The 17,293-nt window shown below is 33.7% G+C and overlaps 2 protein-coding genes across 2 annotated transcripts; one reads left to right on the top strand and one right to left on the bottom strand.

The window, feature by feature from the left end:
• On the top strand, nt 1–8,808 carry LOC133695351 (phytyl ester synthase 2, chloroplastic-like). Its single transcript, XM_062117299.1, has 14 exons — nt 1–526; nt 2,711–2,762; nt 2,942–2,997; nt 3,101–3,259; nt 3,570–3,674; nt 4,587–4,693; nt 5,030–5,151; nt 5,561–5,669; nt 5,774–5,904; nt 6,227–6,599; nt 6,905–7,018; nt 7,509–7,594; nt 7,731–7,840; nt 8,250–8,808. Exons 1-14 carry the CDS (start codon nt 73–75, stop codon nt 8,438–8,440), a joined length of 2,169 nt encoding a protein of 722 aa, XP_061973283.1. The 5' UTR covers nt 1–72; the 3' UTR covers nt 8,441–8,808.
• A 920-nt stretch (nt 8,809–9,728) lies between these two features.
• LOC133691668 (uncharacterized) lies at nt 9,729–15,299 on the bottom strand. Its single transcript, XM_062112271.1, has 4 exons — nt 14,813–15,299; nt 14,034–14,117; nt 13,853–13,942; nt 9,729–10,441 (listed from the first exon to the last, which is right to left on the bottom strand). The coding sequence occupies exons 1-4, from the start codon at nt 15,182–15,184 to the stop codon at nt 10,181–10,183; spliced, it is 807 nt and encodes a 268-aa protein (XP_061968255.1). The 5' UTR covers nt 15,185–15,299; the 3' UTR covers nt 9,729–10,180.
• Nucleotides 15,300–17,293: the final 1,994 nt, after the last annotated feature.

Below are 17,293 nucleotides of genomic sequence, written 5' to 3'. Positions count from 1 at the left end.
ACATCACACCAATTTATAGGTAATGACCTCCAAACAAGAGAAACAGAGAAAGATAGAAGAAGGTACTCCACCATGTCAACCGTCACCACCGTAGGTAGTTTTTTCCCGTCAGTCCGTTGCTGTGCACCGCCGTCCACATCGCCTTTGTCAAACGGTAGATTGAAACTGAACCATGTATCAAATACGGCTCGTCGTTTGGCTGTTTCAACAGAGCAAGCGATATCAACTGAAACGACAACGGAGAGAAATGAAACGACGATGAGGAATCATGTAAGCAATGGAAGGTTGAAGGAGAGTGAAGAAGGAGAAGGAATGAAAGAGAAGCAAAAGAATCCGTATGCACTGGAGTTAGAGAAAACTGAGATGGAGTTGAGAAGTAGTAGAAAAAGCCTGGAGGATTATTTTGAGGAGTCGAAGAATTTTATTGCTAAATCAGACGGTGGTGGTGGTGGCCCGCCACGGTGGTTCTCTCCGTTGGAGTGTGGATCCCGGTTGGACAACTCTCCTCTTCTTCTATTTTTGCCTGGTCAGTCCTTTTTTGCCAATTTATTATCTGATTATTTTTGTAGATTAGCTAATATTTATTTACATAAGTAGATCACGAATTTACTGGAAAGTGGAAAGTTTCCTTTTATAAGAATAACAACTTCGTCAAATCGTAAAATGCTCCCTGAACCGTACTTATTTCAAAAACGAACACCTCCCTTAACCAAAAACATTCTTGATCCTAAACAATATGATTCTTCGAATTTACCTCTAAATAATAGAAATGGATGAAAAAGCCCAAAACATTCCTCTTAATTCCACAATCAATAAGAACTAAGTGAGTAGATGTCTTCCCCTCCTCTCTTTCTTTTTATTTTTTTTTCTTAATTTTTTTTTGTTTCAATTTATCTTGACTATTAGATTTATTCAAAACTAAGGTTTTTTTTAATTTATATTTTATAAAGTTATTTCAATTTTATAACTCAAGTCACAATTTTTATAAATTAATGCAGTTGATTAGGTTTTTTAGTTTTTTTTTGTAATTAATTTTTTAATTTTATTTTTTATTATTTGATTGAAAATTAAATTTCATAATTTATTTCGGTTTATTTTCTATTATTTTAGTCTTATTACTTGAGTCAAGGATTTGGTGGATTAAACCGAGTTGACTCATGTTTCTTTATCATCTTTTTAATTAATTTTTTTTTAATTTTATCATTCGATGTTAGATTGCTTGAGAATTGAACTTTATAGTTTAATTTAATTTTTTTTCTATTAAATTTCACCCGGTTTCATGATCCAGGTTTGATAAATTAAACCCAAGTTGACCGGGTCACATCAAATTAATCTTTACATTGTTTAATTTTTTTTTTCAAAACATATTATCAATGCTTGAATATTTCTTAACTTAAATGAAAATGATCCATGGATAAATAATCTAGTCTTTCTTTACAACTCCTAATAAAAAAGAAAAATAATTCATTTTTATTAATTGTTGGTTTAATTTGAATTTTGATTTGAATGGTTCATGTTAATTATGTTTAATTAAAAATAGATTTTAATTTTTTTTTCTCATAGAGAAAAGGAGAGGGATTAGAAGAATTTTAAGAATTTCTCATCAATTTCTCAATGTTGATATTTAATTTTTGATGATGTTTAATTTTTTTAATTTACTCCTAAATAATAGAAATGGATGGAAAAGCCCATGAAAATCCAAATGCAAAAGGTGTGTGTGTGTGTATATATATAAAATCCAAATGCAAAAGGTATTTATATATATATATTGTTTAAAATGAAAAATTATGATTTTGTTTTTATTCTAAGGGGTTTTGTTTTTGTTTTTTTCCCTAATATTCAAGGCTTTTTTTTAACAATTTAACCTTTCTTTTTATTAATAAAAGTAATTATTGGAAGATAGTAATGTAAATTTAATTCAAACGTATCGGATGCCAACTCAAATTGATTTTGATAGATGGGTTTTTTTAGATAATTATCTTAGCTAATAGGAAAATAGATAGAGTATATGTATTGTCGAACCTAATTTAAAATTATTTATGTGGCAATATCACTATTTTATTTTATATTGGATATAAATGGTATTTGAATACCTAAATCTTAATATTTTAATTTTTTTTAAACGAAAAAGGTAGAAATATAGTAGAAATCCGATTGCCATCCTTTTAGAAGATTTAGTTTCCTTTTCATTACGGTAAGAGAGCTTTGCTCTCTCTCTCTCATAATCACCGCGTCTTTAAAATTTATTTGAAAAGAGAATTTATTTTCAGTTGATGTTGATGGACAAGCTGGTTAGATGATACCCCATATTGTCGGGGAAAAAAAAGAACAAAAAAGTAATGGGAGACATGGACTTAACTCTGGTTTACAAAAATACACAAAGTTTAATGATTGTTGAATGATGCAAACCTTTTTTCTTTTCTCTAGTTTAGTTAATAAGGTTTGCTGGACCTTGGATTGTATGTTAGTCCTCAATCATTTTTATTTTTGTTTTTTGAAATTTCACTTTTTTATATCTAAATTTAAAATTTTGTAGATTAGGACTGTGAAGGTTATGCAATGTTGATAGCACTTCCATTTTCAAGTTTTCAGCCTGTTTGTACTGGGTTTTCATTTCTCACTTTCAAATTAGTCAGTTCAAACTTCTACAGTTGCTGTTCCAAAAAAAAATAAACTTTAACTGTTAAGTAAAAGATTCTGAATTTTGCAGGGATTGATGGTATTGGACTAGGACTTAGCAAGCAGCACAATACTCTGGGGAAGTAAGTATTTCCTCAGATACCTTGACACTATTACATCAGATTTTTTTTTTATTTTTTTGTGGATCATCCAAAACCAACATATAATCATTACATGACTTTCTATTTCCTGTCCACATATTCTGCCTTGCGTTAATGGTTATGCTGGTTAATATATGATTTTTCTCTCTTCTTGAAACTAGGATTTTCGACATATGGTGCTTGCATATTCCAGTTAAGGACAGAACATCCTTTCTAGGTAGTTTTTTTTACCCTGTAACCTGTTTGATACGTGTTATTTGTAATAGAGATGAGCTCTTGTATTTGTATAAGCAATTTTTAAAAGGATTCTCATGATTCAGGCCTAGTGAAGCTTATTGAAAGGACAGTAAGATCAGAGAGTTACTGTTTCCCTAATAGACCTATATATCTTGCTGGAGAATCTCTTGGAGCATGTCTTGCCCTGGCTGTCGCAGCTCGTAACCCTGATGTTGATCTTGTACTTGTTTTGGCTAATCCAGGTGAAAAATTGATACCTTATCTATCATCCAATGAAATTTGAGACATTCAGTACTTTCCCCATATCTATGGCGGAGGTAATAGAGAATCAACATGAGCAAGGACCTATGTGACTGAGCAAATAAATGGAATTTTTATGCCGATGAATAACATAAATGGATCTTTAACTTTGGATAATTAATGTAAAGCAGAGCTCTCTGTTAGATCATGAGAAGAAAAGCTTAGATTTAGTCCAATAATCACATGCGCTTTTAGAAGAGTTTGTTCATCTTGCTCAGTTACATATGATTTTTGTTTGATGATTTATTGCAGCAACGTCTTTTGAGAAGTCACAGCTGCAGCCTCTAATACCCTTATTGGAAGTCTTACCCTTCCAGCACCAGCTTACCATTCCTTATATGTTGAGCTTGATGACAGGTTCACCTTGTCCACTAGAGTTATATTTCCTGATATTTTTTGTTGCTTCAAATAGATATTTGATTATGCTAAGAGGTAAAACAACCTGTTTATTTTTTAGAAAAGGGGTAATATTGACCATACCAAAATATTTGAAAAGTAAACGTTTTATGCAATATTTTGTTCTGCATACGAACTGATGTTTGGTGTCAGTTGCAATGCAAGTTTCTGATTAGTTCTATAAGATTTTGTCTGTTAATCTTTTGATTTATTGGGGGAATCTTTTGATTTTCCTGAAAATAACCTTGCAATCCACCCTTAGTAGCTCTGGCTTCCTGCATTATCCTTATCCAATTTCATCGTGAAAATTGGGAAACAATTTACATGGTCCTCTATTGATTGAAACTTGAGAGTAGGTGCTCAGTTATGTAAATCCATAAATCAAAGAGGGTTTACTTGGAAGTGAGCTGAAAATTGGGCATGGAGGTGTAGCTGAAGAGTTTTATATTATTATGCTTCTCTACTGGTACCGAAAAAATTCAGAGGCCGGTGCCAACAAATTTCTGGTTAGTTTGGATGGTGGAAATGAAAATGTGGAGGAAGGATGAATGAAGGATAGGTTTTTTTTTTCAACCCTTTAGAGATACAGAAAAAATAATCACCTCAGAGATTAGAGTTTAGGATAGCTCACCACCCAATGGAATCCACCAAAAAGATACAGGGCTAAATATCAAGCTTAATAAGCTCAATTTGATTTTGCAGTGTGGTTTACAGTCTTGTTTTGCAGTTTTGGTGGATTTTTATTTTCCTCTGTTTTTCCCATTTGCTTGTTATTATCTGAATATTGATAACTCAATAAATCATGGAAAATAAAGTGTCGTGTATACAATATTTTATCCTGCTTACACCAGCAATTATGCTCCATCTATCTAGGTGATTCTTTGAGGATGGCCATGGACAATGCAGTGAAGGGATTTCCTCTAGAACAAACAATTGGAGGATTATCACAAGATTTGGTTGCAATGTCATCTTACCTCAACGTAAGATTTCACTTTAGGACATGTTAACCTGATTGATATAAATTACACTTGTTTGAAAAACGATAGTACAGTCTTAATGAAACTATAAAAGACTGGTTTCACTTGACTTCTCATCAACTCTTAAGTGTCTCCTGTAATATTTATGAACATGGCATTGACAGGCCATATTTCTAATTGATCATAAAGAGAAATTAATCAAAATATATAGCCTAGCTGACATTTAAAAGTTTATGTAAGATGATGGTGTCATCTCGTCTTCACTTTTCTTATGCTGGTGCTTACACCAAGTCATGTGGTGTTACTCTTGTGGAAAGAAACTGATCGTAGCTGTTGCAGGCTCTGGCTAATATATTACCTAGAGAAACCCTTCTTTGGAAGCTACAGATGCTTAAAACAGCTTCGGCATATGCCAATTCACGCCTCCATGCTGTGAAATCTCAAACACTTGTCCTTTCTAGGTCTGTTTCTCATGCATAATTTATCAAATGTCAGTTGTATAAATGTTTCAACTCTTTTTCAAACTCGTTTAAATAGCTAAATAGCAACAAAAGCACGAGAATTATTATTTAGCACCCAGCTTTAACTCTACTAAATGCATCTTTATTTAGCTAATCCATGAATAATAAAATTTTTGATTAGAACAATAAAAAATTCTCCTTTATGAAGTCTATAATATAAACTATGACATCATACGCAGTAACTAGGCATTGTCATTTCCATATCATTGGAATTTAAATCGATGGAAAATCCAAATACATTTGCTTCCAGAATTGGAGTTCTAACTTCCATAAATTTATTTTCGTTGTGTTTCCTGCATACTAGCACCTTTGCTGCTTAGAGTCTGATTTGTTGTTTGCCTTTTCTCAGTGGAAGAGATCAGCTTCTTCGAAGTGAAGAAGAAGGTCAAAGGCTATATGTTGCACTCCCAAAATGTGAGATTCGCAAGTTTAACGACAGTGGTCATTTCCTCTTCTTGGTAAGATAAGTTCTCCCACTCTCATCTATCTATGCACTGAAAAGATACCATGTTTCAATATGTTATCTTTCAAGTTTCCTTGTAATTATACCCATTTGTGGCAGGAACATGATGTTGATTTGGCAAATATCATCAAGGGAGCTAGTTGCTATCGTCGTGGAAAGTATCTTGACTACATATCAGATTACATACCACCAACCCCTCTTGAATTCAAAAAATTATATGATTCGAACAGGTAGCCCCATTTTACTGTCTTACATATTAAAGGTATATTTTCTATCAGTTGAACAGGGAAACAATTTCTCTAACTTCATCAGTCTGTTGTTGGCATGACATTAGTGGGTATGGGAAATACTATGCTTATATCAACTTCTTCTCAAGCATTAATTTGAAGATCACGTCTTGGTAGGGTTTGTGCAATGTATCATGCAACATTGATTTGTATATGGTCAAAGCCAACCTGAAATTTGCTATAGTCCTTAGTCCTCATCATTAAATGAGTCCTGAAATTGTGTTTGCTTTAACTACAATTTCTCATAATTATTACTATGTTTTAGATTGTTTGTGCTGGCCACAAGTCCTGTGATGCTCTCATATTTTCAAGATGGGAAGATTGTGAGGGGCCTTGCTGGAGTTCCTTCAGAAGGACCAGTATTGTATGTTGGTTATCACATGCTAATGGGATTTGAAGTGATCCCATTGATATCCAACTTTTTGTTGGAAAGAAATATTCTTATAAGAGGGATAACACATCCAATGTTGTACGTGAAATTGAAGAAAGAGGGGATGATGCCTCCATTGCAACAATTCGATGCGGTCAGAACTATGGGTGCAGTTCCTGTTTCAGGAAGCAATTTCTACAAACTTATGTCTTCAAAGGCTCATGCACTATTATACCCAGGAGGAATGCGGGAGGCCTATCATCGGAAGGTAATGCTTCTGATAGATACATTTTACTGAGATAGGTGGTTTTACATTTCAAAAGAAGTTTAATTTTATGTTCTTTTAAGTTTGAATCTTGAATCTAACAATCGCAAGACTATACAAGAATAAAGTAACATATTTCTACTATTCTACTTGCCTTCCAAGAAAAAAAAGAGAACTAATTTGTTTCAAAGACTATGAAAATATAATGAAGTGGCAATGGTCCATTTGGCCACTAAGAGAAAACGGACTTAATATATATAAACAAATTGAAATAGCTCTGCAAATGATTGACTCTTCATGCTATTCAGGGTGAAGAATACAAGTTATTCTGGCCAGAAAAGTCAGAGTTTGTCAGAATGGCATCTAGGTTTGGAGCCAAAATTGTGCCATTTGGTGTTGTTGGAGAGGATGATTTTGGTGAAGTAAGTCTTAAGGACTTCATTTCTATCTGATTGATTTACATCACTTTTTTGCATATAGATGCGCCACATTATGATTTATTTATTTTTATCTTGCTAATGGAATATATCTTGCTCTGTGACAAATGCTCTTTACTCAAAATCTTGACACTAAGGGCATGTATATTTTTGTGTGCATTTGTCATCAGAGCATGTTTGACTTCTTATTATTTGGGAAACCCAAAGGAGACATTAAAAAGAAAGCACTAATTTTTTTTAGAACTCACAAGATTTATAACAATGTAGTATAAGGCTAGATTTCTCAATATCAGTTAGTGTGCGCCTGCAGAAATTCTGTGCATGAACTTTTTCTTGCTGTCTCTTCTCTGGCGTATCTATGTTAACACTAAGCCTTGTGTTCGGCTCATATCAGACACGCAATCTCTTACAATCAATTAAAATCAAGCTGGGTTAGTCTCATAATAACTGATTGCTTGTATTCATGGTTTTTCAGGTGGTATTTGATTATGATGATCAAATGAAGATTCCTTTCCTTAGGGATTACATAAAAGGGTTATCAGAAGAGGTTGTGAGTTTGAGGTATGTGAATCTTTGTTTTCCTTGATTTCCTTCCATTAAATCTCACCCATATTGAGTTTATCTTCTTGGCTCCAATTTTTTTTTCTTTTACTTGACTGCTTCAATGTTTAGATCTTTCATATTGTTTTGCTGATAGGACTGAAGCGGGTGGTGAGGTGGGACAACAAGATCTGCACCAGGTAGGAATTGTACCAAAATTCCCAGGCAGGTTCTATTACTATTTTGGGAAACCAATTGAAACAGAAGGTATGGTCATTGGACAACTCGTTACCATTGATTATCTGCATAGTAATAATAATCATGGATGTAGCAGAAAAAACATGTGTCAACACTCTACACCTAAGGCTTTCCAGCCAGCCTAATTATATGCTTCTGCACCTTGCCAATATCATGTCTAAAACATTACCCACAACTATTGTTGCTGCTTCATGTCCGCATTTCTCAAGAAGTTCAAGATCAGCTCCGAGTAATGAAAGTGCCTTATTCTGAACTAAAATTATAAAGAAAGCTGCTAAAACTGTTTTATGAACTTGTCCAAGAATGTTCAATTAATAACAGCATTTGAGTAACAGTGGTAGAAATTTTGCAATATTTTTTTATACATATTCTTAATGCCAGTGGAGTACTGACTTGAATTCTCAATTTTGTGCTGAAGGGAGGAAGCAGGAATTAAGAGACCGGGAAAAAGCTCATGAATTATACTTGCATGTCAAATCTGAGGTGGAAAACTGCATTGCTTTTCTGAAGGAGAAAAGAGAAAGTGATCCTTACAGGAATATATTGGCCCGGTTGGCTTACCAGGCCTCTCATGGCTTTGATGCTGAAGTTCCAACATTTGATATTTGAGCATTCATTCTTGCTCATTGAAGATTGATTTTCTCTCATGTTCTCAAAGAAAATTGAAAATCTTCCCTGGGCATAAAGGCACTAAACCTCACAGAATGGTGTAAACTACAGTCTCAGCATTGGCAAATGTTTCACTCTCTAATAAGGAGAAAGAAGTAAGAAACTCTGCTTTCCCTATTGGGTGCCTTTGCCGAGCAAAGCTACATATGATTCTTATAGTTTATTCCCTTCAGATTGATCATAGGTATCTGATAAGTGTATTTGATTATTGGCAGAAACCTTTTCTGCACTGAAGTTTATGTAAATTTATAAACTATGTATGCAGCATTTAAGATGCTTGGATTTACAACGTCAAAATGTTCGCATTACCTATGCATTGAAAAGTTAGAAACTTCACCTCTTTTTCAATCCCCAAAACGGGAAAATGCTTCCACTGTGAGCTCCTGATGAAGCTGCAACTGCAGAGTTTGGGGTGGTGGAATTGGTGAGCTCAAGTACGAACTCAGTTTTATCATACCACAAAGCATATTATTTTTCGATGCATGGAATGGAACAAGTTCTCAATTGATAGATTTTTCTTCTTGAGCAACTCTATTTATAGGTGTTTGGAAGCGTGGACAGACGCTACAAAACAGTGACTTTGACAAAGCATTTAAATCAAGGTAAGTTAACAGTGACTTTGATCATTGAACTAAACTCTGGGTGGCCAGTCGCCTGAATCCACTGGAATATAAAATTATTTCTTCGGAAAACAGATGCACCAAAACAGATCACATGATTTATGCACCAAAACAGATCACAGGATTGCAAGATAAAGAGTTTGGTCCTTGTTATGAAGAACGATTTGCCTAAACGACTTGGTGTCTAGTTATATACCATTGTATGCTAGTGTTTGGAGCCTGTTTAACTTCTAAACTACAAAAGAAATGATTTTCATTGATAATTTGGTGGGATTCTCTTGTTGATGACAAGAAAGCACGCAGCATTGTTCGGAAAATCGATGAAAACGATGGATTTTTTTTCCCCATATTTTGGATGGTAAATGAACTCAATGGTTGGAAAGAGCAAGAAGCAGAACATGCACATAGCTTATATGATTCATTTTTTCCAGCTAGACCAAAGTATAATGCATCCACTGATGTGCCAACGCGGTTGGTAAAACCATGAAGTCGATGGACTGATCGGTTAGAAGATGATAAGGGGCTAGCTAGTCACAGGACCAAGACATGGGTGGAGCGGGTGGATGTTGAATTGTAGATACCCTTCCAAGAAAAGTTACCAGCTGATATGACGAGCAAATGAAGATGGGATTGCACTCTGTATTTCTAGTGTCCTTTATATTATTTTCGATACAAGATTTAAAGAAACAATAAATTGCAAAATAAGAGGCCAATGGACCCTTTGGTTTGGAACCAAACCAGTCAAAATTGTCACAAAATGATAACTTAAGAACCCATTGCCTACTTCAACCCATTCACAAGTTGCTCTTGTTTGGAAGAAAAATCTGTGTTCCAGAAGATTGCAAAACTAGAATTACATCGCAAAAAGTCTCCCTTATTTCTTTAAGAGCCCATCAAAATGGAGGTTTCCACGGCTTCACTTGTTAAACACTGCATGATTCATGGAAAGCATGTGAAAATAGAATGCAATTGAAGACCTTGTGGGGGAGAGAATATGCTTGTGAAGTACTTCTTCATCAAAATACACTCTTAAGTGACCCCAAAATGATTGTTTGATCAACTAGGTAGGAGCAGAGGCCGCCTCCTTTTCTTCAGTGTGAAAAGGAATAGGTTTAGTCGGGGCAGGCAAGCGGCCTATGCTATCAACTTTATCTTTCAGCTTTGGTGGAGGCCTGGCAGCCTTTGGCAACAACCTGCCCTTCTTTTCAAACCACTCAGGCTTAAGCAATGCCCGGAAACCCAGCTTATTGTAATGCACTCGTCTGACAGATCCACCAGCAGCTTCAACTGCTTCCTTTGCCCTGACAGTAACTCTTGACACCTGTATACATCATTTATGAGCATAAGTTTAATCAATTTCAGCAAACATGTCAAGAAATTCCATGACACTGTTACAGTACAAATTGGTATAGTTAGTTAGTAGGAATAGTATTGATGGGAAGATTCAATTAGTTAGTTAGTAGTCTTGAAAGGGGAGACGGTTAGAATCAACTATCAAGTCCTACATGTCTTGAAAGGACTTTAGCTAGGGTTCTAGGTATCTTTTGGCATTTGTGATTCCCTCTCTCTGAATTCTCTTTCCTGTCACTTTCTCTATTTCAACCAATAAGATTTCTTCCTGTTTCCTACCATTATTGGTTGATATTCCTCTTCCCCTCTTCGGGGACATATTTATAGCTAAGTCAACTCCTCAATAATTGGATTGTATCAATTGGTAGCAGAGCAGTTCATCCTTGGCCATTAATTGCTCAATTCCTTTTTATTCATATCTCAACATCTCTACTGTCCATAAATCTTGAATCTTGAAGGCCAGAATGGAAGTTCCTACAGTAAGGGTTCATTACCAGATTATTACAAAGGATGTCCTGCATCAGGTCTTTAATCCATATGGTTGTGTGCCCTAAATTGAAGAGTTTGAAGGGCTTTCTCTGGTCTATTTTCAATCCTTTCAAAATGCACTATCAGCTACAACTTCCCTTCATGGAAGATGCATTTATGATGGGTTTTGTAGATTAGATATTAGATATTAAATTTCGCAGCCTAGTTTTGAGGAGACACAATTAGAAAGCTTTAAAGTGAATTCAAGCCATGGCAAGCACCATTGCTCCTGCTTGCAAAATCAAGAATCTGATCAGAATTCAGTATCAAAGACTTACATACCAAAGTCTCGCAACCCAGCAGTGTTGGATAAAGATTCGTAGCAGACCACTCAAGAATTGACTTTGAAGCTTAATCAGTTAAAGAATGAGATTCTTGAGAGTTTGAAGAGGCTATTGCAAGATGAAAGCACTACAGATGAAAAGGAGATGCTGCCATTGATGAATCAACAGGAAACAGAGATTAGAGAATGAGAACCTTCCTTGCATACCCAAGAATCAAGTCAGATTCAATCCAAGTCCTATATTACAGCTGTTGATTTGATTAATTTTGTGGGCCTTGATGAAATACAGGATAAAAGATGATCATTGCTCTGAGTTCTTTGCTAAAAATCAGAACATGGATGGGATTTCTTTAGGAACTGATTGCATCGGGTCTGATATCAAAGAAACTGTTGAAACTCAGTTTAAGAAATGCCTGGAAACTGAATTATCCATTGAGAATAATTTGGTGAAGGTTTGTTGCTACAAGATTGTCAAAACGTGGAAGATAATGTAGTGATTAATCAAGATAAGGTCAATTTGTTCTTGATGCTATTGATAAAGCTAATCAAGAGCATTTAACTGATATTAGGAATCAATGGCAGCGTTGTGATGATTTTGAGATTCAATTTGTGGTATTTTGAGGGATGTAATTTTTGGAGGTTGGATTTTTTGGTGGAGATTTTACAAGGAATGGTGTTAGAGTCGGGGATTGTCATGAAGAAGTGGAGGCTATGTCTAGTTATGCATGTGCACAAAAGAGTATAAAAGAAGCATCAGATTCTTTGTTTGTGAGCAATGACAGCCTTGTATACCAATTCACATATGGGTTCTCTTCCAAATCAAAAGAATTTTATGTCTGCTTTTACACATTTGATTGTGCAAGGCATTCCGTATTAGGCAGTGACCTGCTACAGCTGGAAGATTTATTGGAAAAAAAATGATAGCTTGGTTCTGGAACTAAGTGGATGAATTGCTTGGATAAAAATTATGAAAGAATCAACGACTGTTGTTGTGAAATAATTCAACATGGGGAATGCTTTCAGAAAAGTGATTGCGGGCATAAAAGGTGGTTGTGATCTTGTCTATGTAATCATAACATTTTTGTATTCAAGGTTGCAACAAAGGGGAAAATTGAATTGGATGGTATCGGGTATTCGATACATATTCTATGGCAAGGTGTAGAAACATGGACTTTGGAGGCTAGTGACTTGCTTGGAATATCAATCAATTCTTTTATCAGACATCAAGCCCTGACAAATTGTGTTGTCAAAATGAAATTCTGTGAAATGTTCTGGTTGCATAATTGCTTTACACTCCAAAAGCAACTGTTTTTGGACATCAAGGAAATCAGGCAGGCTTGTTTGTTTTGGAAGATTGACAGTGATAAACAAGCAATAAATCTTTGTCTTCAAATGGGTTATAGCTCGACAAGAACATGGGTTTATGCAGCGACAACCTTACTGTTATGTTGGAAGCCTTGAAATATTTGGAAAATACGAAATGTTCCTGAAAATTTGGAGCCTCTTAATCACTAGATTGGTTCGATGGAATTGTAAGTTTAGAAAAAGAAACTGGAGAATATTTGATCACAGAACATACATCATGGCTGCAAATGTTTTTTTTCCGAAGGTTGTTGTGCTATTGTCTACACTAACAGGGGCAACATTGCAGTAACAGCCCAGCCCCAAGTAGATTGGAAACTTGAAGACATTGAAGCTGGAGTTTCAGTACTTAAATCAAGGATCCAATTGAAGAAGATCTAAATGTATGACCATAGAATGGAATGTACCTATAAACAGAACTCGAGCAATGAATGAACCTTGAGGACAAGGTTCTTTAAGCAGGGGGCATTGTTACAGTACAAATTGGTATAGTTAGTAGGAAAAGCAGTATAGGTGAGAAGATTCAGTTAGTTAGTTAGTACTCTTGGAAGGGGAGATGGTTAGAATCAGGTAGCAAGCCATCTCCTCTCCTCGGAATTAGCATAGTTTATAGCTAATCCAATTTCTCAATAATTGGATTGTATCACATCCCCAAGGAGTTAATAGTTTTAGCTCTGAATTCTGGATCTTAACTTGTACTTAAAATGTAAAACATATAATTTCCATCACACAAAATTGATATATGCTTAAGTGGCCTGTTTCAAACACTCTGATTAATGTAAAATGCAGATTCTTATAATTTGGATAATTGTTTCCCCTATTTGAACAACAAGTAAAAGAAGTAGAATCTGTGAGTCAGCACATTTTTGACAGCTTTCTAGAAATTTGTTTGTTCATTAAGTTCAGACAACGATAACAATAGAGGGGAAAAAAATTCAAGTGCAAGGGGAAAACCTAGCAGTTTGCTGGAATGTTATGCCTATAGTGCCACCGCAGCTAAAACCCCAGTGTTTCTTTATTTAATAGCTTGCTTGCATACTTGATGCTGTCATCATTGAACCAACAAAAACTAAATTCCAGAGGATTTGGACACAAACTATAAATTATATAATGATGCCTCAGGGCACTTTGGATTGCCTCAAGAATACTTGAAATCAAGGCTTCTAGTCAAGTTTGTATAAATGCAGAAACTTTTCAAATAAAATTTACCTCTAGATGAATAGGCCATTGGATCTTCTCCGCACCACGTCCCATCAGTCTTACTCCATCTTTTATCTGCTTCCCAATGGCCGCAGTATCCTGTTGGAATAATTGTAATGATCAGCACAGACCAAGGCCCACCATGGCGCAGTGGCTTAGATTTGAGATCTAAAGTGGGACACTAACATACCTTGAGGATTTTCATTGTGATTAATTCATGGGAATCTATTTTCCCTGCATTGATAAGTTTCGCAATCTTTCCCAAACCTACTGGCTGCCAGAGAAAGCACAGGAGTAAACGAGCAAGGCATGAGCAAAAGAATGGAGACCATTAACAATATACTTACAAGAAGGGATGAAATCAATAGCAATATTCAAATAGTCAATAAATATAACAAATTTGAAATAATGTTAATGGATTGTTTTTCTTTATCTAATACCAGAGAAAACAACAGCCATCAACTCAGCAAAATACAACTATTTAGATTGCATCCCATCAAAGAAGAGTTTTTCCATTTCACTTTCTTTATCCCTACATTTTATCCTAGCATCCATAAAGCAAGCACAGCTCATTTGAAACGTAGTGCAGAATAGCACAACTATAAACTCAAAACACGACTCCAAAAATTCTTCTGGGCGTCTAATTAAGCATTCTTTCAGGTTAACATATAATCCTAGACTAACCTCGTGTCTGTTATGATCCCTACAAAGAAAAAGAAAAAAAAAAAAGGACTTTCATTCCTAATCAATCTCAGCAGCGAATCCTCAAAACAACAAAAAATTGAATTTTGACAAGCTGCAATTACCAATCACTTAACCACAGCTACATTTTCATATCAAATGCAAATTAGGCTTCATTGCTCTAAATAAAAACTAAAAACCAATAGATAACAGACCCCAGGTTCCATTTTTTTTTTCCAATTCAAAACAATAGACAGAATGAGGAGCTTAGAGACTAGGAAAATATACCTGAAAAGTGAGACTAAAGGGGTTCTTAAACCCCCTTTTGGGCAAACGCCTTCGCATTGGAGTCTGTCCACCTTCAAAACCAAACTTCATAGTCCCTCTAGCTTTCTGTCCTTTATGACCTCTCCCTGCCGTCTTTCCTTTACCAGACCCAATACCACGACCCTTTCTTGTCTTCTGCTTCCTTGGCACATTGTCCCTCAAATCATTCAAACTTAACAAACTATAAGCCCTAAAACCCATAAATCCAGATGCCCCATTTGCAAAGTTTGAGTCTTTGAGAGTTTGAATTGCAGTGAAAGTGGAAATTGAGGTGGTTTTGGGAGTTAAGAGTGGGGTTGATGAGAGCAATGAAGAGAGTAATCTTCTCATCATTTTTTTTTTTTTTTGATCAAAAATATGAGTTGGGTTTTAAAGGGTTTTGTAATTTGTTTGTCATCCGATGATTTAGGGTTTTAGCTTTTGTGTCTGTTAAGAAATACCAAATATGATATATTGGCATGAGTATAATAGATTGTTAATTAATTGTATTGAGCGGCGGTTGCACCGTTTTGCTAATTTTTAATGTTTTAAAAAAACATTTATATATATATTTTTTTAAATAATTTTAATCTAATAATATTAAAAATTAATTTTAAAAAATAAAAAATTATATTATTTTAATATATTTTTAAACAAAAAAATATTTTAAAAAATAATATTTATTATTATTCCAAATATTTTCTTAACTTGAACATTAGGCTAAGATAATTTAAAGCCCAATATAGCACACGTTGAGGTAGCATTTATTTAATTTATTTAACAGACAAATAAATTAGACAAGTCTCAATGTTCTCCATGCTTTAAAAATATATAAATTTATTTTTAAAATATTTAAAAGATAAATTTATATATACATATATATATATATATATATCTTTCATTATACACATTTATATCTCTTTTAATATTTGATATTTTTGTTATAGAACATTAATCAACTGCAAGGATGCATATAGAAATTTTATAGCATGGTTACAATTTGGATTGTTGCTTTAAATTTTAGTTACAAAACCAAGATATGATTCAAGCTTGGATTGTTTATAGGTAGAGTCAACTCAATTGTTTTTTTTTCAATCAAAACAACCTATCCTTTTATTTTTAAAAAAAAAAATCTAGTTTAAAATGCTGAGCTCTAGAATGAAGAGCCATTGAGTTGAACTAAGCTAAGGTTTATAACTTTTGTTTAGAATGAAGAGTCATCTAGTTTAAAATGCATTTGTGGTATACCTAAAGGCACATGGGAGATGCTTAAGCTATGCATACGGTATTTCTCAACATTCAAAAATACTTTTTTTTATTATCTTAGTGAAAGCATCATTGTTTTTTTTTTTTATTGATACAATGTATGTCTTTTATTGTCCTCCAGTTTGTCGCCGGTTAGCTTTTTTTCTCTTTATTTTTCCTTTTTTCCCTTTAAAATTATAGTTGGACTCTTTTAGTTGTTGATATTTCAATTTCAATCCTTATTATTTTAATTTCTTGTTTTTGGTATTGACTATTTTGTATAAGTTTTATTTGTTTTCAATTTTGTCTTTCAATCTCAAATTACCAAATATCATATTCTCCAACTTGGTCTTCATTCTGTGGATTTTTTTATTTTTTATTTTGGTTCTTTTGTAAAAATCTTATTGGTTTTCAATTTCATCATTCAGTTGAAATTAATGATATTATGTTTTTTAATTTCATCCTCATTGTTTTGATTTTTAATTTGTTTTCTTGGGCCTTCTGTAAAAGTTATTATTCTTTTTAATTTTACTATTCAATCAAAATATTGTTTTTATTTTTTATATTAATTTTGACTCTTATTCTTTTAATTGTTTTTTGTCCTTATATTAAATTGATTTTTTTTTAATTTCACCCTTAAATCAGATATTAAATTTATTTTGTATTTTAATTTTGATTCTTTTTTTTTAATTGTTATTTTTTAAACCCTTTTGTATAATTGAATTTTTTTTTCAATTTCATCCTTCAAGTTTTGATTGATTAAGAATTGGACTTCATGGTTTTTCTATATTGGTGTTTTAGGTCTAATGACCTAGGTCACAGGTTTAAAAAGTTAACACATGTTTTTTTTAAAAAAAACTTTATAATTCTCGTTATTTTTTATTAAGTTATTCTAATTTAATGATCTATGTTAAGAGTTTGACGTAATATATCAGATTTGCTTGGCCCTGATTATCATGGTTTATAGGTTTATCATGACCATGTTTTTTTTTGTCTTTTCTTATTTTATTTTGGCAATAAAACATTAATTTTTACAAAAAAGTATATATTCTAGTCTTGTGGAAAACACAAACATCGAGGCTAGTTATAATTAAATGACTTACATGAATAAATTTTATTTCTAATTTTTTTTGTAAACGAACAATAATAACTTGCCAAAATATAAATGAATAAAGAAAACCGGTGTATATATAAAAACTTTTTTTTGCTCGACCTGTT

Source organism: Populus nigra, chromosome 1 (assembly GCF_951802175.1).
Source record: "Populus nigra chromosome 1, ddPopNigr1.1, whole genome shotgun sequence".
Classification (NCBI taxonomy): domain Eukaryota; kingdom Viridiplantae; phylum Streptophyta; class Magnoliopsida; order Malpighiales; family Salicaceae; genus Populus; species Populus nigra.
Note: the sequence above shows the minus strand (reverse complement) of the source record. Positions and strands in the feature narration are given on the sequence as shown.

Bases quoted from the DNA above. Each gene is read 5' to 3' on its own strand.
- LOC133695351 (XM_062117299.1), top strand. From the start codon at position 73: ATGTCAACCGTCACCACCGTAGGTAGTTTTTTCCCGTCAGTCCGTTGC. The intron at 4,694-5,029 runs GTAAGATTTCAC...TAGCTGTTGCAG, and splicing joins CAATGTCATCTTACCTCAAC to GCTCTGGCTAATATATTACC. The intron at 5,905-6,226 runs GTAGCCCCATTT...ACTATGTTTTAG, and splicing joins AAATTATATGATTCGAACAG to ATTGTTTGTGCTGGCCACAA.
- LOC133691668 (XM_062112271.1), bottom strand. From the start codon at position 15,184: ATGATGAGAAGATTACTCTCTTCATTGCTCTCATCAACCCCACTCTTA. The intron at 14,118-14,812 runs GTATATTTTCCT...TTTCTCTGGCAG, and splicing joins CCTTTAGTCTCACTTTTCAG to CCAGTAGGTTTGGGAAAGAT. The intron at 10,442-13,852 runs GTAAATTTTATT...TGATGTATACAG, and splicing joins AATGGCCTATTCATCTAGAG to GTGTCAAGAGTTACTGTCAG.